Source organism: Elephas maximus, chromosome 3, assembly GCF_024166365.1.
Source record: "Elephas maximus indicus isolate mEleMax1 chromosome 3, mEleMax1 primary haplotype, whole genome shotgun sequence".
Lineage (NCBI taxonomy): Eukaryota > Metazoa > Chordata > Mammalia > Proboscidea > Elephantidae > Elephas > Elephas maximus.
In genome coordinates this window covers 162,826,042-162,851,928 of record NC_064821.1, presented here as the reverse complement: position 1 = coordinate 162,851,928, position 25,887 = coordinate 162,826,042, and the positions used below count along the sequence as shown (strand labels likewise).

The following is a 25,887-nucleotide window of genomic DNA, read 5'->3' as shown; positions in this document are numbered from 1 at the left end:
AAAAAACTCTGTGGCTGTCTACTCTCAGGGCCTTTAATGAACCCTGCTGCAGCTGGATCCTATGTCCTTGTGCTGAATAGAGGCATGTGTACGCACGCACACACATACACACACACACATATCAGAAGATATTGCCATCGGTTCTCAGCTGTTTTAGTGGAGGCACAATGGTACTCTAGCGATCACTGTTTCCAAAATAATGTTTGTTTACTTTATAAAAGGGTTTTTGTACTTATATTCTAGTGTGGATGTACATTGTTATAATTTTCAGAAAAATTAGTCATGCTAGCCTGAATCAACTCTGGAAGTGTCGCTAGGAAATGATCCAGCCTCTGTCTACTGGCCACTCAGTGAAAGTGCAGTGCCCTTTTAGACTGAGGCCGTGTGTAAGACACTGTCCTCTCCCTCGGTAGCCTGCTGTCCCTTTGTCTGACACTCTTATGGGAGAAAATAAAGAATTAAGTGTTTTGGTTTAAAAGACCATGTCTTCCGGTTGGAAGAGCAACAGTTGTTAAAAATGTTCATTGAAAGAATAATGTAGTCAGGTAATGCCTTTAAAAAGTTAAAGTTAATGAATGTAAGTAGGTGTTGATTGTTTTTTTTTTTTCCCCTCTCAAGAGTCCTCTAACTTTACTTCCCAAGGAACACTAATTATCTGTCCTGCTTCCTTGATCCATCATTGGAAAAATGAGGTAGAGAAATGTGTGAGCCTCAACAAACTGAGAGTCTATCTCTATCATGGGCCAAACCGGGATCAACGTGCAAAAGTGTAAGTGTAGAAATACCGCGGTCTTTGAGGTGCTCGGCATCTTGGCTTAAGGAACCATATTGACGTTCACTGGTAGAGACAGGTAGGAAAGAACACCACCTAGAACCTATCCACTCTCCCTGAGAATTTATTTAATCAGGGCTAATTTTAATGGTATTTGGAGCCCTGGTGGCACAGTGGTTAAAAGCTTGGCTGCTAACCAAAAGGTCGGCAGTTTGAATCTGCCAGCTGCTCCTTGGAAACCCTATGGGGCAGTTCTGCTATATCCTGTAGGGTTACTATGAGTCAGAATTGACTTGATGGCCATGGGTTTAATGGTATTTGTAAGGAGCACAGGTGGCACAGGAGTTAAGTGCTCAGCTGCTAACCAAAAGTTTGTTGGTTCAAACCCACCAGCGGTTCCATGGGAGAAAGGTGTGACAGCCTGCTTCCATAAAGATTACAGCCTTGGAAATCCTATGGGGCAGTTCTACTCTGTCCTGTAGGGTTGCTGTGATGGCAGTGGGTTTCGGTTTCAGTGATATTTGTAGGGGACGGTGGTTCAGTGGTAGAATTCTCCCCTCCCATGCAGGAGAGCCGGGTTCCATTCCCAGCTAATGCATCTCGAATGCAGCCACCACCCATCCGTTAGTGGAGGCTTGTGTGTTGCTATGGTGCTGAACAGGTTTCAACAGAGCTTCTAGATTAAGACAAACTAGGAAGAAGGGCCTAGTGATCAACTTCTGAAAAATTAGCCAGTGAAAGTCCTATGGATCACAACAGTCCAATCCTGTTGTGTATGGGGTCACCGTGAGTTGGGGGGCCAACATGACTGCTAATAACCACAGCAGTATTTGTGAAGACCAGAGGCAGATTTTCGTTCTCAAGACCAAACAGCTTTCACTCTGTACTAAGAGATACATCTTGAGAGAATGGTGTCTTTTTGGTGTGTCTTTTTCACTACATCCAACAAAAGCTGCCATGTAAGGAGACCTTGGAAACCCTGGTGGCATAGTGGTTCAGAGTTCGGCTGCCAAAATGTTAGCAGTTCAAATCCACCAGGTGCTCCTTGGAAACACTGTGGGGCAGTTCTACTCTGTCCTGTAGGGTTGCTGTGAGTCATAATTGGCTTGTCAGTAGCAGGTTTGAGGGGACCTGAGGTACCCCAGTTGTCAGACAAGTAGCAGCAGAACTCCCCCTTTTCACATGTTTCTTTTGTTAGTATGAATGGAGTCAGCCCAGTCTTTTAAAAGATCTTGATAGAATACCATTAATCAGTTGATATTTTTTTCCAGTTGCGATCAAGTCAGTCCTGACTCACGGCGACTCCCCCGTGTCAGAGTAGAACTTGCTCCATAGGGGTTTCAATGGCTGTGGTCTTTCAGAAGTAGATAACCAGGCCCTTCTTCGGGGGCACCTCTGGATGGATTTGAACCACCAACTTTTTGGTTTGCCCCCACCCAGAGGAGCTTATTAGTTGCTAACCAAAACCTGTTCCCATTGAGTTGATTCTGACTCATAGGAACCCTATACAGAACAGAGTAAAACTGTCCCATAGGGTTTCCAAGGAGCGGCTGGTGGATTCCAGCTGCTGACCTTTTGCTTGGGAAGACAGGCTGTTCTAGCTATAGTGAAAAAAAAATGATCAGAGGTGAGAGATAAGGAAGCCAAGTGGATAAAATTTGCCTCTCCAAAATTGTGTGTGTGGATGAAGGACGTAAGCTAATAAATTCTGCCGTCTGTCCTTCCAGCCATATGCTTTGATACAGAAGGGTTAACTCTACATTATTGGAGTCCGTGGAGGAATCTTTTACCATTTTTTTCATGTTGTCTTTATGCAGCCTCTCCTCATATGACATCGTGATCACTACCTATAGCCTTCTGGCTAAGGAGGTCCCCACAAAGAAGCAAGAGGGCGAGGTCCCGGCTGCAAGCCTCAGTGGGGAGGTGAGGCTTGGGGGCTGCCACAGTTAGCAAAACTGCCTTCCTGTGAAGTCAGAAATGTCCTAAATGTTCCACCTGTAGAAATAAATAGGTCTCTTCTCTGTTCTCTCACTGTAAAAACAGTGTGGGGGCAGTGTCTGACCTCCACCAACCCCACAAGCGGAGAAGGAGAACCAGGATCAATAGCGCAAGGCTGACTCCCATGAGATGGAGGCCAGACAAGCTTCCTCTCTCTGTCATCTTTACTAATTCTGATACCAGCTGTCCTTCCCACAGCACTTTCTACTTCTCTGCTGGGTTTGATAATTCATTGCAGTGGCCACACAGAACTCACAGACCATACTCACAATTAAGGGGTTTATTAGGGAAGTAACAGTTAGAATTCTGGCTCAGGAACACTCAAGGATACAGTTCTTCCATCAGGACAGCCTTTTCCCAACACTGCTCGCAGGCATGCCTCTCCTTGGCCCTCAGCCTGTGCCCAGAGGCACTTAGTTTTCTTGCTGTATCGTGGGTCTTTCTTACCACTACTTCTCACCATCTTCAGGGTTATAGCTTGCTCTCTCTCTTGGTCGCCTGCTTCCGGGAGCTTCTGAACACAGGGATCCTGGGTCCAAAAGATGTGCTGGCTCCTGGCTGTTCTTCCTTGATGTTGGTGGGTTCCCCTCTTTCCCACCTCTGGGATGGCTTATTTCAAGCACCATGAGATACCAAAACTGATCAATCCCCTTGGTGGGCTACAATTAACCTATCTGCACAGTCCCACCCAATCACCTGGGTGGGAGTTACAAGACCATTGCAAGAAAGGCCACATTAAGTAATACATTGTACTGTACTTCCTCAGTGATAAAGGTGGAGATTTGGAACAATATTTAGTTGTTTTTGAAAAATGAAATTTCCACATGGCAGTTGTGGTAATAATCACATGAACATGGGAAAACCTCACTTGTTGAAATTTTTATTTTAGAATATTTGAGATATACTCTTTGATATTTTTTATATTTAGTATGTAGAGTAGTAGTGTAGGCTAGTAGCATTGGATGCTAATCAGCGAAGACCAGGCAAGTTGTGGAATGACATCAGGGACATCATACATGAAGAAAGCAAGAGGTCATAGACAGGAAAGAAAGAAAAAACCAAACTGGATGTCGGAAGAGACCCTGAAACTTGCTCTTCAAGATGGAAGAACTAAAGCAAAAGGAAGAAATGATGACGTAAAAGAAGTGAACAGAAGATTTCAAAGGGCGGCTTGAGAAGACAGTAAAGTATTATAACGACATGTGCAAAGACCTGGAGATAGAAAACCAAAAGGGAACAACATGATCAGCATTTCTTAAGCTGAAAGAACTGAAGAAAAAATTCAAGCCTGGAGTCGCAGTATTGAAGGATTCTACGGGGAAAATATTAAACGATGCAGGAAGTATCAAAAGAAGATAGAAAGGATACACAAAGCCTCTATATCAAAAAGAATTGGTGGACGTTCAGCCATTTAAGGTGGTAACATATGATCAGGAACCAATGAGACTGAAGGAAGAAGTCCAAACTGCACTGAAGGTATTGGCAAAAAACAGGTCTCCAGGAATTGTCAGAATACCAGCTGAGATGTTTCAGCACAGGGATGTAGCACTGGAAGTGCTCACTCATCTGTGCCAAGAAATTTGGAAGACAGCTACCTGGCCAAATGACTGGAAGAGATCCATGTTTATACCTGTTCCCAAGAAAGGTGATCCAACTGAATGCAGAAATTATAGGACAATATCATTAATATCACACACAAGTAAGATTTTGCTGAAGATCATTCAAAAGCGGCTGCAGCAGTTTATCAACAGAGAACTGCCAGAAACTCAAGCTGGATTCAGAAGAGGACGTGGAACCAGGGATATCATTGCTGATGCCAGATGGATCCTGACCGAAAGCAGAGAGTACCAGACTATGCAAAGGCATTCGACTGTGTGGATCATGACAAATTATGGATAACATTGTGAAGAATAGGAATTCCAGGACACTTAATGTGCCTGTGAGGAACCTGTACATAGATCAAGAGGCAGCTGTTCAAACAGAACAAGGGATAATGAGTGGTTTAAAGTCAGGAAAGGGGTGCGTCAGGGTTGTATCCTTTCACATACCTATTCAATCTGTATGCTGAGCAAATAATACGAGAAGCTGGACTATATGAAGAACGGGGCATCAGGATTGGAGGAAGACTCATTAACAACCTGTGTTATGCGGATGAATACAACCTTGCTTGCTGAAAGTGAAGAGGACTTGAAGCACTTACTAATGAAGATCAAAGACCACAGCCTTCAGTATGGATCACACCTCAACATAAAGAAAACAAAAATCCTCACAACTGGACCAATGAGCAACATCATGATAAACGGAGAAAAGATTGAAGTTGTCAAGGATTTCATTTTACTTGGATCCACAATCAACAGCCATGGAAGCAGCAGTCAAGAAATCAAAAGATGCATTGCATTGGGTAAATCTGCTGCAAAGGACCTCTTCAAAGTGTTGAAGAGCAAAGATGTCACCCTGAAGACTAAGGCGCACCTGACGCATGCCCCGGTGTTTTCAGTTGCCTCACATGCATGTGAAAGCTGGATGATGAATAGGGAAGACTGGAGAAGAATTTATGCCTTTGAATTGTGTTAGGGAAGAATATTGAATATACCATGGACTGCCAAAAGAAGGAACAAATCTCTTTTGGAAGAAGTACAACCAGAATGCTCCTTAGAAGCAAGAATGGTGAGACTACGTCTCACATACTTTGGACATGTTATCATGTGGGATCAGTCCCTAGAGAAGGACATCATGATTGGTAAAGTAGAGGGCAGTGAAAAAGAGGAAGACCCTCAATGAGACAGATTGACACAGCGGCTGCAACAGTGGGCTCAAGTGTAACAATGATTGTGGGGATGGCGCAGGACTGGGCAGTGTCTCGTTCTGTTGTACATAGGGTTGCTATGAGTCAGAACTGACTCGACAGCACCTAACAACAACAGCAGGCTAGTATTTTAATACTAAAATTTTGGTATTAATCCGTCAATCCCAGCCTCCCCTTTTTACCCTTTACACCCCTCCACCCCCAGAAAAAGTTGCAAATAATAGGGCTACAAATGGGCCAGCAGCTAGATGATAACCACAGAAAAAGACCTGAATATTTGCTAGCAGATCCAGGGTATTCTCAGTTATATAGCATAGAGGCTTTGTTGCATAATTATTTTGGAGCCTTTTTCCCCTGAAAATAGTGTTGTTCCAAGAACTAATCTTTTGCGTATGTTTTTATTGTTAGTGCAATAGAATGAATATTCACAGATTTCTGTGTTTGTGGGAGTCTCTAGAACATGTTTTTCACTTAAGAGTAATTCTGACTTCCTGCAGATAATAAACTTTTCAGGTTTCTCAATTCCCCATTGCTTTTGGGATAAAATCCACATCCCTTTATATGATACATTGGGATTTTTATCATCTTTCCCTTAGTCTGCATGCCCCTTTACTCCCCTGTGCCCGGCCCCCCCGTGGCACCTCATTCATGCTCGTTCTTACCAAGGAATTGTAGTTTTGCCATACCCTGTCACATTGTTTTGTCTTTGTTCTCCCTTTGACTGAAATGCTTTCTGCCTGCTTCTCACAGTCTAATTTGTTTTTACCTGCTTCAAGAGTCCTTTCTGGACCACTCCCTTTCCACGGTCCTCTCATTTGGTTGAATGCGTTTCGTAGCACCCTGTGTTTAAGTGTGACAGAACACTCCATTTATTCAGCAAATATTGAGTTGTATCAACTAGGAGCCAAGGAGCCCTGGTGGTGCAGTGGTTAAGCACTTGGCTGCTAACCAAAAGGTTGACAGTTCAAACCACTCAGCAACTCCATGAGGAGAAAGACCTAGTGACCTGCTTCTATAAAGATTACAGCCAAGAAAACCCAATGGGGCTGTTCTACTCAATCACGTGGGGTCGCTGTAAGTCGAAAATCAACTCAAGAGCACCTAACAACAACACTACAAGCCAGGTGCTATTTCAGGTATTAGAGATACAGCAGTGAACAAGATTGACTACTGTCATGGATTAAATAATCCAGCTGAATTTATTATATACACACCATATTCTGATTATCTTTATACTTGTTTTTCTCCCCTACTAGATTGAACTCTTGAGAGTAGAAATTGTCCTTTACGTCTGGTTTAGCATCTTACATATATAAAAGTAGACTTTTAGTAAATGTTGAGTGAATTTTAGTAAATTCAATAAAATTCAGTAAATAATTTGTTGAATGAATGAATTTGCAATCTTAACACCTAGTGTACTTCCAGCCCATAGATATTGCTCAAAAGGTATTGAGAGAGTAAGTGAAAATTCAAATTAGAAGACATTTTACTCTGAGGTACCTTAACCTCAAGGACTTGGACTCTCAAGTGACTTTTTTATTGGTACCTGTTAAGAGTTTCTTCTCCTAGTTTTTTAACTCTTACTCTGTTTACCTGATAGGAGCCCTCACATTTGAAGGTAAGAGAGAGTCCTCAATACTTGTTTTTCACCTGATCGATTTGAGCATGTGTACAGTTTTCCCGTGCTGTTGTTGAATTGATTTCACTCATCTTCCCTCCAGGGTATCTCAACACCTTTGCTTCGCATAGTCTGGGCTCGAATCATATTGGATGAAGCTCACAATATTAAGAACCCCCGAGTGCAGGCTTCCGTTGCTGTGTGTAAGCTACAAGCCTGTGCCCGTTGGGCTGTCACTGGGACCCCCATTCAGAACAACCTGTTGGACATGTACTCCCTGCTGAAGTGAGTAAACTCTGTAGGATTATGTAAATGTGAACCTTGTCAGTAACCTAACCCTTCCTAATTATTTCATATCTCCTCATACAGCTCCAGTGTGTGCCAAATTTTCTTGTTTAGCAGATGACAAGCCAGTCAGCCTTTAAAGAACAAAAGTATTAATATCCATGAGAAAATATCTGTTGATTGACTGGCTGATACAGTACTTTGATTACATCTAGCTGCTTTATGTGCAAAAATATAGGACAGTTTGCATTAAAGGGAGCAAAATTTGTCTTCAGTCCAGTGAATGTTTTTGGGTGATTTCTGCTTTAAAACATATGGCCTGGGGTCAGGGCTACAATTTATTTGAAGCGAACAGAAAAGAGTGCTGATTTTGAAATACGTCCTTTTATTTTTATTCAGCCCGTGAGAGGATTTAGAATTTTTTTGCTACCCTTTGAAGCTTTTGGAATAAATTCTAACTATGGGTTATATGTCCTGTTGCGACGATGTGGACATTGTTAATGGAAAAACTCACGTTTTTATAATGTGGTTTTCATTACTGACTTGGATCCTTTTGATCTGCCTAACAGAGCTTTGCTATGAAATTAATTTTTAAAGATGATTGGATGACAGCTGTAACAGAAAATCTGATTGGTTTTTCATCTTATGTCTTACTTTTTCATCTTTCCATACCTCTCGTTCCCTACTCTCTGCCCTTTTTCCCCGACAAAAAAAAGATTTCTCCGTTGTTCTCCATTTGATGAATTTAATCTGTGGAAGAGTCAGGTTGACAATGGTTCAAAGAAAGGAGGAGAACGGTTAAGTATTTTAACCAAGAGCCTTTTGCTGAGGAGAACCAAGGACCAGCTGGACTCCACCGGCAAACCTTTGGTAATCTTATTTATACCTGTCCCTGGGGAGAGCAGGGAAGGAAGATGGCCATGTCCTTGTCTGGGGTTGAACAGCCATCTATCTGCTTTGCTTTGGGAGCCTCTGAATTTCCTGTTTTCCTGATGAAGAGGCCCTAGAGTTGCTGTCCTGTGCCGTGTGTTGTAGCAGTCTTGTATTTAGGGAAGGGTGGAAGCTGCTGTCTTAGGGTTGATGAGATTTCTAGTGTGAGATATGGGGAATTTGCTTCATAATGTTCAATTAATTTGTATAGCTTCATGCTGGCCCCTTTTTTTTTTTTAAACTCTTCCAGGTGATGCTGCCCCTGCGTAAATTTCAGTTGCACAAGTTAAAGCTTTCAGAAGATGAAGAGACTGTTTACAATGTCCTTTTTGCACGATCAAGGTGTGTACAGTGCAGTGCAGAAGCACCTTTTCAGATGGTTTGTTGTTTTCTTCCTGTTTTTGCTTGGTGATGAGTTGAGGGTCAAGTTTCCTATAACTGTATTTATGGTATTATTGATTCCTTGGGCATTGGTTTTCCTTTTTTACCCCCTTTTTTACTTCTTTCCTCCCTCCCTGGCCCAAATCTGTCTCATATACACATTGAAGGCTTTTGACCCTGTTCTCCCATTGGCTTCCTTGCATGGAAGTCCTAGGTGTGGGCACCGTGCACCACATCTGTCTGGTCCTTGTGGGGCTGTCCTGGGAAATTACATCTCTTTATCTTGTCATTCATGGAGCCCTGGTGGCACAGTGGTTAAGAGCTCAGCTGCTAACCAAAAAGCTTGGCTGTTTGAATCCACCAGCTGCTCCTTGGAAACCCTATGGGGCAATTCTACTCTGTCCTATAGGGTGGCTATGAATCAGAACCAACCTAATGGCATCTAACAACATCTTGTCATTTAGCATCTCCCCGGAGCTTAAAAAAAACCTGCTCTGTAATCCTTCATGTCATTGGCTCTTTGCACTTGCTCTAGGACTCTTGCCTTTCCCAGACTTCAGAGTTACTCTCTTCCACTTGGTACTCTCACTCTCACTTCCAATGTGAATACCGTTTTTTCCTTCTCTTTTTATGCCTTATGTTTATTATTATGGAGCCCTGGTGGCACAGTGGTACACATTTGGCTGCTAAGTAAAAGGTTGACAGTTTGAAACTACCAGCCATTCCTTGGAAACCCTATGGGGCAGTTCTGCTCTGTCCTGTAGGATCACTGTGAGTTGGAATCGACTCGATAGCAATGGGTTTGGTTTTTTGGTTTATTATTAGCTCATTAAAAAAAAAAGATTTGGTGTTTTAAATAATGACTTCTTTCTCACAACCTTTGACAAATGCTTGCTGTTATTTTGGTATCATTTAACAAGCTCGTGTCTATACTTTGCCAAAGTCCTGCTCCATGCACAAACAGTAACATTTGTAAACTTATTTAATCCTGGAGACTATTATGCATGCATATTGTCTTTTGGTCTGAGACAGGTCAGCTCTGCAGTCTTATCTAAAAAGACATGAAAACGGGGACCACCAGTATGGAAGAAGCCCTGATAATCCCTTCAGTAAAGGTAAGCAATGGGAGACTGACTGCTTATGAAAATGGGGATTCCGATTTAGTAAAATGACAGAAATATTAGATTGTGAATTCTTGGTATCAGAGACTTGACCTTAGCCAAGAACCTCGAATCAAAGTGAAATATACAGATTTGCTAGGCACCAGATCTGGTGATCTGAACTGTTTTTTAATTATTATCTATACTCGCTTTATTAAAACACAATTAGGTTTCTGAAGAGGGTCCTGGTAGTGCGGTGGTTAAGCTCTCAGCTGCTAACCGAAAGGTTGGCTGTTCAAACCCACGTAGCAGCTCTGCAGGAGAAAGACCTGGCAATCTGCTCCTTTAAAGACTACAGCCTAGAAAACCCTATGGGGCAGTTCTGCTCTGTCATATGGGGTCGCTGTGAGTCAGAAATTGACTTAATTGCACCTAACAACAACAAGTCTATAATGAAAACCAGTATTTCATTTGGCTTAATTCTTGGTTGATACAGAAAACCAAAAAACCAAACCCGTTGCCGTCAAGTCGATTCCAACTCATAGTGACCTGATAGGACAAAGAAAAACTGCCCCATAGAGTTTCCAAGGAGCACCTGGTGGATTTGAACTACTGACCTTTATGGTTAACAGCTATAGCACTTAACCACCATACCACCAGGGTTAGTGGAGAAGTGAGTTATAACAATATTGTTGAATCTCAGATGAAACAAACAGCCTCATTCAGTTCTTCCACCTATTATTCTTTTATAAATCCTGTATTATTTCTCGTGGTCTGTTTTCCCTCATGGAAGTGGAACAAGAGTTTGGATACAGTGGGCCTGGAAACTCGGTAGCGGCAGACTCTCCGAGATCCAGCACCGTCCACATATTGTCGCAGTTGCTGAGACTCCGTCAGTGTTGCTGCCATCTGTCTTTACTGAAGTCGGTAAGAAAAGCATGTAGCATACTGTCGTACGGTCATCTGAGAAGGCCATTTCAGTCTCCTGCAACTGTGAGCCCGTCTTCTAGATCAAGGAAAATGGTGTTTGGGGATTTTTTTCTTGGTGGGGTGGGGAAGAGGGGGGTTTGCTTATTTTACTTTATGTTAATCTTGATAATTCCCATAGTGTCTAGAACAGTGCTTTATGGTTATTTGTTTTGCTTATAAACTTATTTTAGAATGGAAAATGGCATTTTGTTAAAAAAGAAACCATTTATAAATGCTTTGGTATTTCAGAATGTCATAAAGCTAACTCAGTTATTAGTGTTTTCTGCTTTGGGCCAGTATTAGGACTTTTAAGTCTAGATATGAAAACACAGGTATTCATAAAAAATACACATTGAAAAGGTGCCTTTATATTGGAGAGAGACATGTCCATAATTCGGGGGAGTATGTTATGCTTTTGAGGCTCTGTAGTAATGTATAATAGCTTAATTGACTGTATTGTTCCAGGTGGGAATAATAGAATGATCATGTAGTCTGTCTGGCAAAGCTTTAAAAAGTCTATCATTTGGTTTATCTTTAGTCTGGTAAAAAAGTAAACTTGCAAGATGACACTTGAATCAGGTTTCTCTGCAGAGTTTCTGATGCTAAATTACAAAGTGTTTTGTTGTATAAAGTGTTAAGCAAGCAGCACTTCATCAGCAGGTAATGTGACTTGCTCCCTTAACTTCCCATCTGCTCCCCTCTCCTGTCTTTGTTTTGCCCAGGCCTTGGATCCAACAGAACTGAGTAGAGAAGGCCTCGTCCTTTCCCTGGAAGAGCAGCTCAGTGCATTGACCCTGTCTGAACTCCACAGCTCAGAGTCATCTTCCATGGTTTGCATGAATGGCACATCCTTCAAGGTGGAGCTTTTCGAAGACACAAGGGAGAGCACTAAGGTATTGTCGTCACCTTTAGTCTAGTTAGAGAGACTTCGATTTCTTGCACGTGTTCCTGTTTGAGAGGGCCTCCTGTGTCCAAGCTGGTATGGCCATTTGATGGGAGAGTGAGAACTATTAGATTTTAGCTGATCAGATTCTCCCTCCAGTCTTAAAGCCTCATTTTATTTCACAAATAATCCAAATCCTTATGATAAGTTGGGCCTTCAGAGACTGATTTGGTACAGCCTCAGCTTCAAGACAGATTTTCTGTGATGGGTTACTGGGAAAGGAGTATACCAGGCTTATGCTAAGGATGGGGCTAAGTGAGTGGGTGGTTTGTTTAGGGCGAGCCTTAAAGGAAAGCAACAGAGGCAGGAGACTAGTCATATATCTGAGTGAGGGTTTTTGTTAAATACCCGGAGAGCTTGTTTGGAAGCTTTAGCAACTGTTCCTTAGTCTAGAAAGCTCCTCTTCAACAATATTTGGAGCAGACTTGAAAGTGGGCAAAGCTCTTTTACTTTCTCCTTATGTAAATATTAGGATAGGACCTTCTGTGTTCTAGCAGTGCGCTAGGTGCTAGGGGTACAGTCATCAACCAGAGATGGGCTGTTTCTGGCTCCTTGAAGCATCTCAAGTAGTGGAAGCAAGAGGTGACTCATAAGCAGTTAATGTTCAGTGTGATGAAGACCCTGACAGTAGAAACAGAAGATTCTATAGTAGCATGTAGGCAGTGAGGGCTCCTGCCTCACCCAGACTTTGGAAGTTGGGGGGGACCTCCAGGAAGAAGTGACATTAAGCTGCCATGTAATGGTGTTCTAGGCAAGAAGGAATAAGATGGGCAAAGATGAAAGAAAGCATGGCTTATTAGAGGAAGACTTTTGGTGTGATTAGAGCATCGAGCTTGAAGAGACTCACTGAGAGATGAGGCCAGAGAAGTAAGCAGAGACCAGAGCAGTAGGGAGCTGGTAGGTCATGTTAAGGAGTTTGGACATTATCCTCAGTAGGAAGCCACTGAAGGGACTTCAGCCAGGGGAACAAAAGGACAAACATGCGTTTTAGAAATAGCCCTCTGGAATAGAGAGAGATAACACTAGGATCGGAGAGACCATCTAGCGGACTGTTGCAGTAATTCAGCGTAGAAAAGGTGGAGACAAATGAATTTGCTTAAACCTACATATGCTAATGTAACATTTTCCCAGATATCATCTCTGTTGGCAGAATTGGAGGCAATCCGAAGAAATTCAGGGTCCCAGAAGAGGTAAATACATTATTTCATTTTCCAAGTATTGGTTGTGATTAAGTAAGAAAATTTCATGCGGCTTGTTATGGACTGAATTGGTCCTCAAAAAAATATGTGTTGTAAATCCTGACCTCTCCCTGTGGTAGAGCCCTGGTGGTGCAGTGGTTAATAGCTTGCTTACTAACCAAAAGGTCAGCAGTTGGAATCTACTAGCCGGTCCTTGGAAACTCTGTGGAGCAGTTCTGTTCTGTCCTGTAGGGTCTTGGTGAGTCGGAATGGACTCAGTGGCAATGGTTGTTTTTAATCCTGTGGTTATAGTCCTATTTGGAAATGGGTTATCTTTGTTGTGTTAATGAGGCAGGATTAGTGTAGGGTGTGTCTTGAGATTTATAAAAGAGATTAAATGAGCAAGCAAAGATGGGGGAAGATTGATGCCAAGCCACCATGGAGATCTTGAAGGAACCAGGAAATAAGCTGAAGAGCCAGAAAGCCTTCTGCTAAAGCTGGCACCCTGAATTCGAACTTCTAGCCTCCTAAACTGTGAAAAAATAAGTTTCTGTTTGTTAAATCCATCCATTTGTGGTATTTCTGGTTTAGCAGCACTAAATAACGAAAAAGAAGAAGACCACCCATGAGATGGATTGACACAGTGGCTGCAACAATGGACTCAAGCATAGCAGTGATTTTGAGGATGGTGCAGGAGCGGGTGGTGTTTTGTTCTGTTGTTCATAGGATTGCTATGAGTTGGAACCAATTTGATGGCACCTAACAATAAGAAATAACTAAGATACTGCTGATAGTTATAAATCTCAGCTGTTTATATCAAGAACCTTGAGTCATGCTCAGCAGAAAACACTAAGGTTGTAACACAAATTCCCTCTGATTTCTAATTGAAATATTTGTGGCACAGATTGGAAGGAGATCTCTGGAGGTTCAGGATAAGCTAAGCATCTGAAGAAGCATTTAAAAGTAGAGGGGTGTGATCAGATAGGGGCCTCAGAAGTGCTGATAATGTTCTCAAGCTGGGTACATGGATGTGAGGAGGTTCGTTCTGTTATTTGTTACTTTACATATATTTTGTACATCTGCATTTGGATATATGAAATATTTCAGTCTAAAACAAACTTCAAAACATGGTTGGGCATGGGGTGAGTAGAGAAGCCAGCAGCTTGGAGTTCTGGCCACAAAGGGAGGGTGGCCTGTATCCCTTTTCTGCAGGGCCACAGATCTCTGGGTGAGTACAATGTCCCCAAATTACAGTTGGCTGCAGTCGTGGCTTTAGTCTGGCCCCCACTTTATTCTGACTTGATTTAGTCTGGTAAAAAAAAAAAAATAGAAAAACTGTAGAATGGATCTAGAAAAAACTAGATGCAGTATAATCTTATAACGTGACCTAAGTGTGTACAGTTTTCCCTTAGGTAATAGAAGGCCTTTCCTCTATTACATTTGATGACTGAAAAGTCTTAAGAATAACAGGGGCATTAAAGCCCTGCAGATGAATTAGTTTAATCTGTTCTTGGTGGGTTTGATTTTTTAATTTTTTCTCTTCCTCCCAGTGTCATTGTCTCTCAATGGACCAGCCTGCTGAAAGTTGTAGCTTTGCACCTTAAGAGGCATGGAGTGACTTACGCCACCATTGATGGCTCTGTCAACCCCAAAGAGAGAATAGACTTGACTGAGGCATTCAACAATCATTCTAGGGGTCCACAGGTATGTGTGGGTCACATCAGAGTTTTTTAATTAAGAGAAAATTGTTCTCAGTTTTCTGCATAGAGAGTCATAATGTAACAACTCAATTTAAAAATATTTACAGTCTTTGTAATTTTTGGAACACATATCAAAGTATACAGATTATCTAAAGAGAATAAAATATGAGGACTAAAAGGAGAATGAGATCAAAAGTGATTAGGATCAAGAGAATCTTTGTGGTGGAGGCAACGTTTGAGATGAGCCTGGAAGGATAGGTGGACTTTTGATAGGAGGAAATACGGAGAGAAGTGGATGAACAAAGTCACACAATTGTGGATGATACGAATTTGAAAGTCATTAGTTGAGGGAAGGCAGGAGAATCATTTTAGCAGTAGGAAAAGGGAGGACTGATGGTATAGACAATTTGGTTAATGGCAAGGTTACCGAGCTAACCACCCCAGTGCTCTAGATTGTAATATTCATATATTTCGGCAGGCACACAATTATTTTTTTGAGTTTGACTCACAAAAAAGTGAAGTGCGAATCGTCTCAAAGGTGACACGTGGGAGGCGGAATATTAAAATTTCAAAAAACAGTGTGTTACAATGACAGCAGAAGGAAACTTAATAGGAACTCACTGCTTATTTGCATTGATCTTGGGCTTGAACCTGAGACAGAAGAAGAGATGTTTTTATGAGATCAAGTTTATATAAAGTTAATGGTATTCTTCCTTTTGAAGGTTATGCTAATCTCTCTCTTGGCTGGAGGTGTTGGTCTAAACTTGACTGGAGGAAACCATCTCTTTCTTCTTGACATGCACTGGTAACTATTCTGGAGTTTTCTTGAGTTGTCATGACATAGGAGGGAGAGCAGGGGGGCCAGAGGAGCAGTAGGGACATACGTATGTTCAATGTGCTCTTTTTTTCGTTGTAGAAATGCCTCCATGCATATATGTATATATATGTATATATATGTATATATATGTATATATATGTATATATATGTATATAGCTACAGATTTAAACAGCTGACTTCCTTGAATCCCTAAGCAAGACTTTAAATGACTACTTAAAATAGTGCAATCATTTTAGTGTTAACCTAACATCTGTTTCCATAGAAACTGGAAGTAGAGCTTTTCCTCATGGCGAAGAGCTAATACCTCTTAGTTTACCTCTTCTCCAGAATACTACATTCCAGACATATTTGTTGAGATCCAAGAAAATGTCAGCCTTGGAGATCAAGGGGAAGGCTTATTCCTAAAGGCAAAGGCCAATCAGTTTTCTAATTATATTAAAAGTAAACTTAACATATATAGCCTCTGGTCTCACTGCACGCGGCATCAACTCCAGGAGCATAACAGCATCCTTCCTGGATATGAGAAGAATGAGTGAGTGTGGTGCTATGTGAAAATCTCATTAATCCCAATTTCTGGTTTTCCAGTTAAGCCAGTCATAGATGGCACTGGTGCTGGGGATTGCCATTTGTCTAAGTCTCCAAGCAGCCCAGATTGGTTCAAACAGGCCAAACTGTCATTATCTTTGGAGAGAATGTGTTTAGGTCTTACTGTTCTTGGGACTCCCCCCGTACATGTGAGTGAGGAAAGCACACTGGGAATGTATGGTGAGAAATATGCTGTTTTCTGAAATGGAGAAACATTACCCAGGATTTCGAAGATGTAAAAGGAGAAACTAGTTCGGAGCTGATCAAATGAGAATTTATGAAGAAGGGAACAGATTCAGACTACTTAGTTGAATCATAGAATATTAAAGTTGAAAAATGTATTTGAGATCCTTTAGCCAGCCCTCCCGTTTTCCAAGTAGAAATCTGAAGCCTAAAGAGTTGAGGTTAGATGACTTGCCCCAGGTCGTCTGGCTGGTTAGTGACTGGGCTCAAGGGGTAAGTGTCACCTCAGTTCCTTAGATGCAGCACGTGGTGATTGAGCAAAGAGTAACCCTTAGCAATCTGACCCAGTTCTTCTCATTAAAGGTCAAGAAGGTGTCTGACACTAACCTTTGCTAGGCACCTAGGACAGTGGTTGGCAAACTTTTTCTGTAAATACTTTAGGCCAGCTGGTAAATCTTTTAGGCTTTGCAGACAATACAGGTTTCTGTCACATAATCTTCGTTTTTTGCATTTTTCGTTTACCATCCCTTAAAAACATAACAACTGTTTTTAGCTCACAAGTCATACAAAAACAGGATGCAGGCTAGATTTGGCCTATGGACTGTAGTTTGCCGATCTCTGGTCTAGGATGCCAGTACCTTTTAGCTTTACCCTCTTCTAATAGGAATCCATCACTTGAAGAGCAAGCTTGTGACCGAATTTACCGAGTAGGACAGCAGAAAGATGTTGTTATACACAAGTAAGTAAAGGTCTCCCAGGACCCTTCCCAACTTCCGCCTTCAGGAAAGCCTTTCTTCAGTTGTGTTTTAATAGAATGTAAAATATTTGTTGATCACTTTTCTAGTGATGCTCCTGAGGCATACTCTCCTTGGCCACAGGATGGAAATGAGAGCAGTTTGGGAGTAACTTCAGAGATGGTCCCTTCAAACAAAGAACAAGGTCTTATATAATAGTGAGCTCTGTCTTAGAGTAGCTTGAAAGAAACCATTTTCAAGATAGCTTAAAGAAGACAGTCATTCTCGTAGATAGCTGCAGAAATATTATCAAAATCAGGATGTTAATATAGGCACAATATTATTATCTGATCTATAGACTTTACTGAGATTTTGCCAATTACCCCAATGATGTCCTTCATAGCAAAAGAAAATTCCAAATTCTTTGTAGCATTCTGTTGTCATGACTCTTTTTAATTTCCTTTAATCTGGGACAGTGCCTCCTTTTTTCCTTTTGTTTTATATTGATATTTTTGAAGAGTAAAAAAGGCTAGTTATTCTGTAGAGTCTCCTTATACTTAGGACTCTCCTCTCTTCAAAAACAGTAAAACCTGCCTTAATGCTATACTTCACTCTAACTATGGCCCTGTTTTTCTCCTTCCTTTTCATGGCCAAGTTTCCTGAAGAATTAGACATTACTGTCTGTCTTTACTTGCTTACCTCCCGTTCTTTCCTCAACCTCTGCAAACTGGCTTTCACCCCGTTGCTGTACCGAAATTGCTCTTGTTAAGGGACACCAACAGCTTCCAAAATTTGCCAAGTTCAGTGATTATGTTAGTTGTCCTCTGTCTTCAGCCCTCTTCTTAGCTTACTCTGTGTTCCCCTTCCTTAATAATCCTGTTCCCTCCATTAAGTCCAAAATCTGTATCAGTTTCAAGGTCTCCTAAACTGCAGACCAAGGTCTCCAAATCCCTGCTAGACATCTGAATCTGGGTGTCTACATATTCTCCTACTACTGTTTATTCATCTCATTCAGCAAATAAATACCTATTGAGCAGCCACTATGTAGCAAGTGTTATTCTGTGCTCCAGGGACTCAAAATGTCACAAATAAATTTCTTTCATCACCTCAAATCTGTATTCTTTGAGTTTATTAGTATCACTGTTCATCTAATCACATAGCCAGAAACTAGACTCCTCCCTCTTTCTTCTCACTTTCCACATATCAGGACCTTTAGTTTTATTTACTAAACGTCTCTCACAACCATTGTTTCTTTTCTATCCCCATTGCCACTTAAGTCCTTGTTTTGCAGCTTGTCCCTTTAGGTAACAGCCTCCTCTTCACTGACTCCTGTCCTTCTCTGCATCATCACCAGAGGGCTCTTTCTCACTAATAAATCTGTCATCCCACTCCGCAGATTTCTCAGTAGTGCTCACTTCCTGTAGGATAAAATCTAAATTTCTTAGCACGACATGCAGAGGCGCTCGTGATCTGGCCTCTGCCAGCCTCTTGAGCTTCTCCCATTGCAGTATACAACGTGACTGAGTCCTCGTGTCTTTTCCCTGGCTATTCTGGATGGCTGATCTTGCTCCAACACAGCACATGCCAAAACTCATCCACGGTTTACACACGTTGTTCCCATTTGCTGGAATGCCCTTTGTACTGTTCCATCTGGCAAACCCTTGCTTATCCTACAAGGCCACACTTGGAGAGTTAACTGGTGAGCTCTTCGGTGGAGCCTTCCCTGACTACTCCATACAGATTGCTCTCTTTTTTTCCCAAATATAAGGGAGCCTGGATCTGATTTTACTTTAGGTCCTTTATTAAAGCTAACTTTCATGGAACTTTATGTTCAGAAGGAAAAACACCTGCAAAGAGACTAACCAAAGCCAAACCAAACCCATTGCTGTCAAGTTGTTTCCAACTCATAGCGACCCTAAAGGACAGAGTAGAACTGCCCCATATGGTTTCTAAGGAGCGCCTGGTGGATTCGAACTGCTGACATTTTGGTTAGCAGCCATAGCTCTATAACCGCTATGGCACCAGGGTTTCCAAGAGACTAACAGGCCCCATAAAACCGAAAGTAGACATATTGAAACATCGAAACCAGTGTCACACATACACGTCCCAACAAAAAATTCCCAGTATTTCTACCATATGCAAAACTCAGTTCTAAGCAGTGTAGGAATAAATGATAAACCTGTCCTGCAACGGGCTTACGTTGCAGCTAGCTGTATCTACTGAAACTCAGGTCAGAGAGGGATGCATTTAGCTAAAAGCAGTAGAATTAATGACTAACAGGATCTTAAACAGGTAGGGGTGCATTTTTTCTTTCTTGACAAATATTCTGAAAGCTGGAACAGACAAACTGCTTTTTAATCCTAATACACGCTGAACATGCTTCCATTATAGCACTTACCAGGTTGTATTATTATTGTTTTTTATCCCTATGTCTGTCTCTCCTGTTATGTCTTTGAGGGCAAGATCATGTTAATCTCTTCATCCCCGACACCAAAACTAAAACCAAACACATTGCCGTCGAGTGGATTCCAGCTCATAGTGAGCCCTATAGGACAGAGTAGAACTGCCCCTTAGGATTTCCAAGGAGCGCCTGGTGGATTGGAACTGTCGACCTTTTGGTTAGCAGCCGTAGCTTTTTTAACCACTACATCACCAGGGTTTCCACACCTAGCATAGCGCATGGCACATTGTGGTTGCTTAATTAACACATGCCGAATGAGTGAATAAATGACATGACCACAGTGGTATTTCCTCAGTTTGAAAAACTTGTTTTCACTGAATTAGCCAAGAAACAGAAACTCTGTGTTTCAGCCAGGACATTAAGGCCCAGCAGAGAGAGAAGGTTTCAGGCCTTCTAACCTTATCAAGATGGAACTTTCTGGGTGAAAGTTGGATCTCTATACTTTTTTGGATAGGGATATCTTTTGCTTATTTTGGCCTTTTTCTGTTAGCTTCGGAAAGAAATAAAGAGCCAATTTGAGTCACATCATTTTAAATGGATATATATTTATTCAAAATTGTTTGGGTCTCTTAAACATAGGGTTATCTGAACCTAAAAACCTAAATGAAGGAAGAAATCTCATTAAAGACTAGAACATAGTAGAAATTTGAATATGTTATTAGATATACTGCCTGGGGTTTTTTACTGTTTGCTTGTTTGTTTGTTATTTAGATTTGTTTGCGAGAGAACCGTGGAAGAGAAGATACTGCAGCTCCAAGAAAAAAAGAAAAATTTGGCCAAAGAGGTCCTTTCGGGTTTGGGAGAATCTGTCACCAAACTCACTCTGGCTGACCTCAAAGTCCTTTTTGGCATCTAACCACCTGTTTATAGGGCTCAGAATAGTGCCGCCATTGGTTTGTCTTAGGACCTGGGAATGACAACCTAACCAGGGTCCTGGAGCTCTTTTCTTGGCATTCTGTTTCACCATCAAGCCTTACGCCCTCCTCAGAGAGGCCTAAAGTTGCCCCTAGAATTGAAGGTCTGTCATCATGTTAATCAGTTGGTTATTTAATGAGTGGCAGATAAAAGAAAATGCTTTGGAGTTAGATGATTTTGGAAAACAAGTCTGGCAGAGTTGTACGTCGGTTTTAGTAAAAGCTCAAAAGACTGTGCGGGCCTTTCTCATCTCAGCTGATGGGGGACCAGCGTCATTACCTTTTCCAGCACAGTCTCCATTGCATCTCTTCTTGCCAGTGAGGCTACCCCTGTACGTACCTCTTAGGGCCGAGCAGAGTGGATCCCTGCAGCCATTCCTCTGCAGTTGTCATATTATGCCAGGCAGTTCTTCCTCTCAGCCTTAAGATCAGAGAGCTGCTTTATATACATAAGCAGATGTTTGGTATCTGTATCATGTAGTATTCTATCACTCAGTACTTGCATCATTGTGTCATTTAGGATTTGTACCATCACAGCATTTGCTGTTTGTAGCATTTTGTATTATCACATCCTATAGTATTTGTGTTATCATTGGCAAAAAATATGTACTAAATATGTGTTTAACAACATAGCAGTGCTGTGTGTTCACCAAACCCCATTTCCTTTTCCTCCTGGGCACCCAGAGAGATTACATTTCCCAGTCTTCACTGAGTTTAGATGGGCCTTAGTTGTTACTTAGTTTGTAGTCAATGAGGTGTGGAGAAAAGTGATGTCAGTCATTTCTAAGCTGCCCTCTAAAACTTTCCAAGTGATTCGTCCTGCTATTTCTTCTTGCTGGATGTAGAGGACCCGATGGAGGACAACACGGCCCTCGGGAATGGTAAAGCCAGTGATCGGGGTCCTTCACTCCCCTCCCCACCACGGGTCTTTTGGCAATCTAGTAAAGCCTGGCTTCCTGAACGACTGTCTGGAACAAAGCCTTCTCCATGCGTGCCTCCCTCCTCAGCCCAGCTCATCTGCACTCAGCTATGACGTGAGCAAGAAATAAGCTTTTTATTAAGCCACTGAGACTTTGGGGTTGTTTAGCAGTTAGTACAGTACCTTAATATAAACACTTGAGAGTTTTATACTTCCGTAAACTATTCTGGTTTCCTCCTAACTAGCATCCTTTCCCAAAATGCTACAGCTAATTTCTGCTAGAAAGGATCATAGTTCCTTCTGGATAGAAGTATTTTCATCTTTAGATTTAGGAGAACAAACCCAGTGTTGACCTTGTCACAATTTGGACCGAGACACTAGAGCCTGTTTGAGCAAAAGTGCTGTTTAAGGACAAGGTTTAAAGGCTTAAGGACAGTGTGGCCTGGAGGAAAGAATTCTGTTCTAGAACTTGGACTTAACTCTAGTACCAGGTTCACCCTAGCTGGGGGTGGAACCCTGAAAGAATCATTAATTATTTTTTGGTTTCCTCATCTGTAAGATGGGCATTGTTGCAGAAATCAGCAGCTGCAATAAGGTGCCTGACTAAAATCAAGAAATGAGGGAAATAAGATGATTTTTTGGGAGTTAAGGAAAGGAGGGAAATAAGATGACTTTTTGGGAGTTATACTATATGATCAACACATCAGGACAAAGATAAAGTCACCTGAGAAGCAGTGGTTCCTAGGCCATCAAGAATGTACAGACCTCTGGCATTTGCTGATTGCCTGTCACTAGACTAATTACAGATGCCCTGAGAATCCCAGTTCTCTCACCTGTAAAGTGTGTAGATGAGCATATATCTCATTATGCTCCACTGGGAACTTAATAACAAATATACTTGCTATAGCCTGTTTGACTAGATAGATAGGTGATAGATCATGAACTCAGTCATGTCAAGGAGAATGGTCTTAGCTGAACATTGTCAGTGTCCATTCCAAGCACTGTTAGGGGAGAGGGAGTCTTAACTTCTGGGCTTCAAAGCATTCTGGCTTTTACTTTGGTGATTATAACTTAGTCTTCTGATACTCAGAGCCCATGGGCTAATGTATTCTACTGTAAGATTCCTGGAGTTTTAAACAGTTAATCTAGTTTTTCTTGTTCTGATTCTAAGCTAGCAAAGGCATCTATGTCTTGGATTGTTCCTGTCACAGCAAGGTGCCATTGATGGGAATGTGGATGCAGAAAAAACTGGAACCACTGTCTTAATGGATGGATGTACTAAACATGCATCCCTAAAATATCCTCGTCCCAGGATGGAAATTTCTCATTATGAATTAATATCACTGGCAGCGTGGTGACTATCTCAGGCTCATGTACATTTTAATTAGTGTGAGTCAGTTTCTTAAGGTCTGGGCATGACAAGGTGGGTCTTTGGACCCTCTAACAATGGGAGGATCCCTCAATGTGGTGACCTAATTGCGGGGCTGCCCTATAAGTGCTGCCAGTATCAGCTGCCTGCCTTCATGTGATACCGCTGCTCCTGCCAGATTTTCCTTCTCCATCTGCTGCGTACCTCACCAGGCTTGGGCAAGGATGAAATGAGGTAATAAATGCTTTATAAACCATGAAGCGCTATACAAATGTTAGTTTTACTGCTGTTTGACCAGGTCTGGGAATATTAGAATAAAACATCATTATGGCTGCAGCTGAAAGAGCCAGGTGGGGAACATCTGACACCAAAGCTCAACATTTCTAAGCGCCAAATTCACAAGCTATTTCTTACATGACACAATGGCCTTCATGGAAGGTTTACAGTTTGACTTCTCTTTAGCAGTTCTGATCCAACAAATTACATGCATGCTGTCAATGGGTGGAATTCTGGGCTCTTTGAAAGCCTGGTCAAAGACTTATATTGCCATGCAATCATTATGAACAGCAATAAGTAGAGCTGTATCTTTATGGGACATGCCCTCTTTCTCTAGAAAGCACGTGTAGTGATTTAATATGGTTATTTACGAACACTGGGTTATTTCCTCTGTCTGATTTCCTCTGTTGCCCAAAGGGGGATTTCAGTAGGGCTGGAAGGTGAAGCCTGATTATCCTACATTAATAGGATAATACTGGGGATGCCAGTGCTAAGTGTGGCCTCTCTGGTTGTCAGGAGTAGAATCATGATGTCTACCATAATACCTCAGGGAATTAGGTTTACAAAGTGGGATATTGTGCTGTTTGTTCTATAGTGTCTTGTTGATAGTTGCCATCAAGTCGATTCCCACTCATGGCGACCCCAAGTGTGCAGAGTAGAACTGCTCCATAGAGTTTTGAAGGCTGTGACCTTTCAGAAGCAGATTGCCATGCCTGTCTTCTGAGGTGCCGCTGGGTAGTTTCGAACTGCCAGCCTCTCAGCTAGTAGTTAAGCGCTTAATGGTTTTCGCCACCCAGGGACTCCATATAGTGTCTAGTTTTAGTAAAAGGCAGGAAAAACTTTTAAAAAGCATATCTACAGGCACAAAAATAATTTTAATAGGAATTTAGAATACCTAGGTATGGTGCAGTGGTTAAGGGCTTGGCTGCTTGTTGGAGTTTGTTGGAATCTACCAGCTGCTCCTTGGAAACCCTATGGGGCAATTCTACCCTGTCCTATAGGGTCACTATGAGTCGGAACCAACTTGACGGCACCGAATAACAACATAAAGGTATATAACCTAGATTAAAAAATTTTTAATAATAAAAATGAAATCAGGGTAAATTGTAGTACGAGGTACCGTAGGAGTCAGTAGCTAGGAAATGGAGATGGAAATGAAAACAGCCGAACCCCTGAAAGGGAACAGGGGAGACAGACATGCAGTTACACAATGTTTTCTCTGTCTTAATTCCTTCTTACCCAGATTCTTTAGCTAAATCCGAGTCTGGGTACAGATTATATATGAAACGGAGGAGAGGAAGAATACTTTTATTGCTTAATTATTTATATATTAAAAATATATACTGAGTACCTATTATGTGCCAGGCACTGCTGGGCACTGAAATATAATGATAAGCAAAACCCAGAACGGCCCCTGACTTCCTGAGACTTATAGTCTCAGGGGAGACAGGCATTACTCAGAGGAGCACACATGGATGTGAGGTGGTTAATGGTGATGAGCGCTACAGTGACGTAGCTGGGAGGGTTTATAACTGGATTTGACCTTTTCAGGGAAGACTTTGGGACAAAGAATTTGCAATCAATCTGTAGGAGTTAACAAGGGAAATAGTTAAGTACCAGTTGCCATAGAGTCAATTCTGACAGACAGCAACCTCCTGTGTTTCAGAGTAGAACGGTGCTCCATAGGGCTTTCAGTGGCAGATCTTTCTGGAAGTAGATTGCCAGGCCTTCTTCTGAGGAGCCTCTGAGTGGACTCAAACCTCAAACCTCAGTTAAGCCGAATGCTTAACTGTTTGCACCACCCAGGGACTCCAGGATTTAAGTGGTTCTTCCCCTACTGTTTTTAGTTAGCTAAAAAAAAAAAAAAATCTCTTAATTGAAAAAAAAAAAAAAACAACCTAAGGTTTCTAAATATATCCTCTGGAATAAAGCTGAGTAACTACTCTATTTTAGAGATTAGAGAATGGATGGGCTGACAGGTATATGTGTATGTTTGTTATCCAAGACAGCCAAGGTGTTTATCCTGTTTCAACCTCCCAGAGGACTGAAGCTCTAATTTGTGACTCTTTATTACCTGTAACACCAGAGGTATAACTTACATCATAATGCTACATCTCCTGGATGCTTCAGTGCTCCCAACTCAAAGATAATTTCTGAAGCACTTTGTTACACTGGGGACAGTTCCTGAGCCCTCAAACTCTTTTTTTTTTCTCTAAATTTTGGAGTCTTGGGCTCTGCAGATCACTCTTACCTTCCTTGTTCTTCCAGCTGGAAGGGCAACTGAATTGAGTTTATATGCCATTGCAGCAGAGGTCAAAAAACAACCTACCTTCCCACAACCCCCTCCATGTACACTTTCCATATTTGTAACATAATTGTTACCATTAATGTTGCTTAAAACATTAATCTCTTACAGAGATTCTTTCTTGGAATATAGCTTCGTCTACAGTAAAGCTGTCCAATGACCATCACTCTTTTCAACTGAAATAAATGATAAACTTTTTTAGAGCTATAATCTGATTCATTAAAAGCCACGTGGGGAAAAGAAAATGATGTAATGCAGCAGGCTTCTTCATGGCAAGCAGTTCCCTAGATGTCTGAGGTAATTGGAAAATTCAAGGCTGGTCCCTAAGGTGTGTATGATTTATTCAACAGGCTTGAGGGAAGGCTGAGGATTTTTTTTTTCCAAGTGGTATTTGGTTAAATGAAAAATACTGGAGTCAGGGGGATGGGAAGTCTGGTTTGTAGAACTAGATACCAAGGAGATCCAAACTAAAAACTGTATCAATAAGATTGTTATTAATTTAATTCATGCAATGAAATACACTATTAACCCTCTACTATGTGCCAGGAACTGTTTGACACAGGGAGAACACAGTAGTTAAATCCCTGCCCTCACAGAGCATGATTCTAGCATGAGAGGACAGA

At 41.6% G+C, this 25,887-nt stretch overlaps 1 protein-coding gene across 1 annotated transcript in view; it reads left to right on the top strand.

The window, feature by feature from the left end:
• TTF2 (transcription termination factor 2) overlaps positions 1–24,856 on the top strand; it is a 50,303-nt gene extending 25,447 nt beyond the window's left edge. Inside the window, exons 11-23 of the mRNA XM_049879983.1 lie at positions 619–769; positions 2,590–2,695; positions 7,298–7,479; positions 8,196–8,349; positions 8,660–8,751; positions 9,823–9,905; positions 10,684–10,817; positions 11,582–11,752; positions 12,934–12,992; positions 14,531–14,684; positions 15,403–15,485; positions 16,951–17,025; positions 20,193–24,856. Of these exons, the coding sequence (XP_049735940.1) occupies positions 619–769; positions 2,590–2,695; positions 7,298–7,479; positions 8,196–8,349; positions 8,660–8,751; positions 9,823–9,905; positions 10,684–10,817; positions 11,582–11,752; positions 12,934–12,992; positions 14,531–14,684; positions 15,403–15,485; positions 16,951–17,025; positions 20,193–20,337 (1,589 nt within the window). The 3' untranslated portion in view covers positions 20,338–24,856. The remainder of the gene's footprint in view (positions 1–618; positions 770–2,589; positions 2,696–7,297; positions 7,480–8,195; positions 8,350–8,659; positions 8,752–9,822; positions 9,906–10,683; positions 10,818–11,581; positions 11,753–12,933; positions 12,993–14,530; positions 14,685–15,402; positions 15,486–16,950; positions 17,026–20,192) is intronic.
• The last annotated feature ends 1,031 nt before the right edge of the window (positions 24,857–25,887 follow it).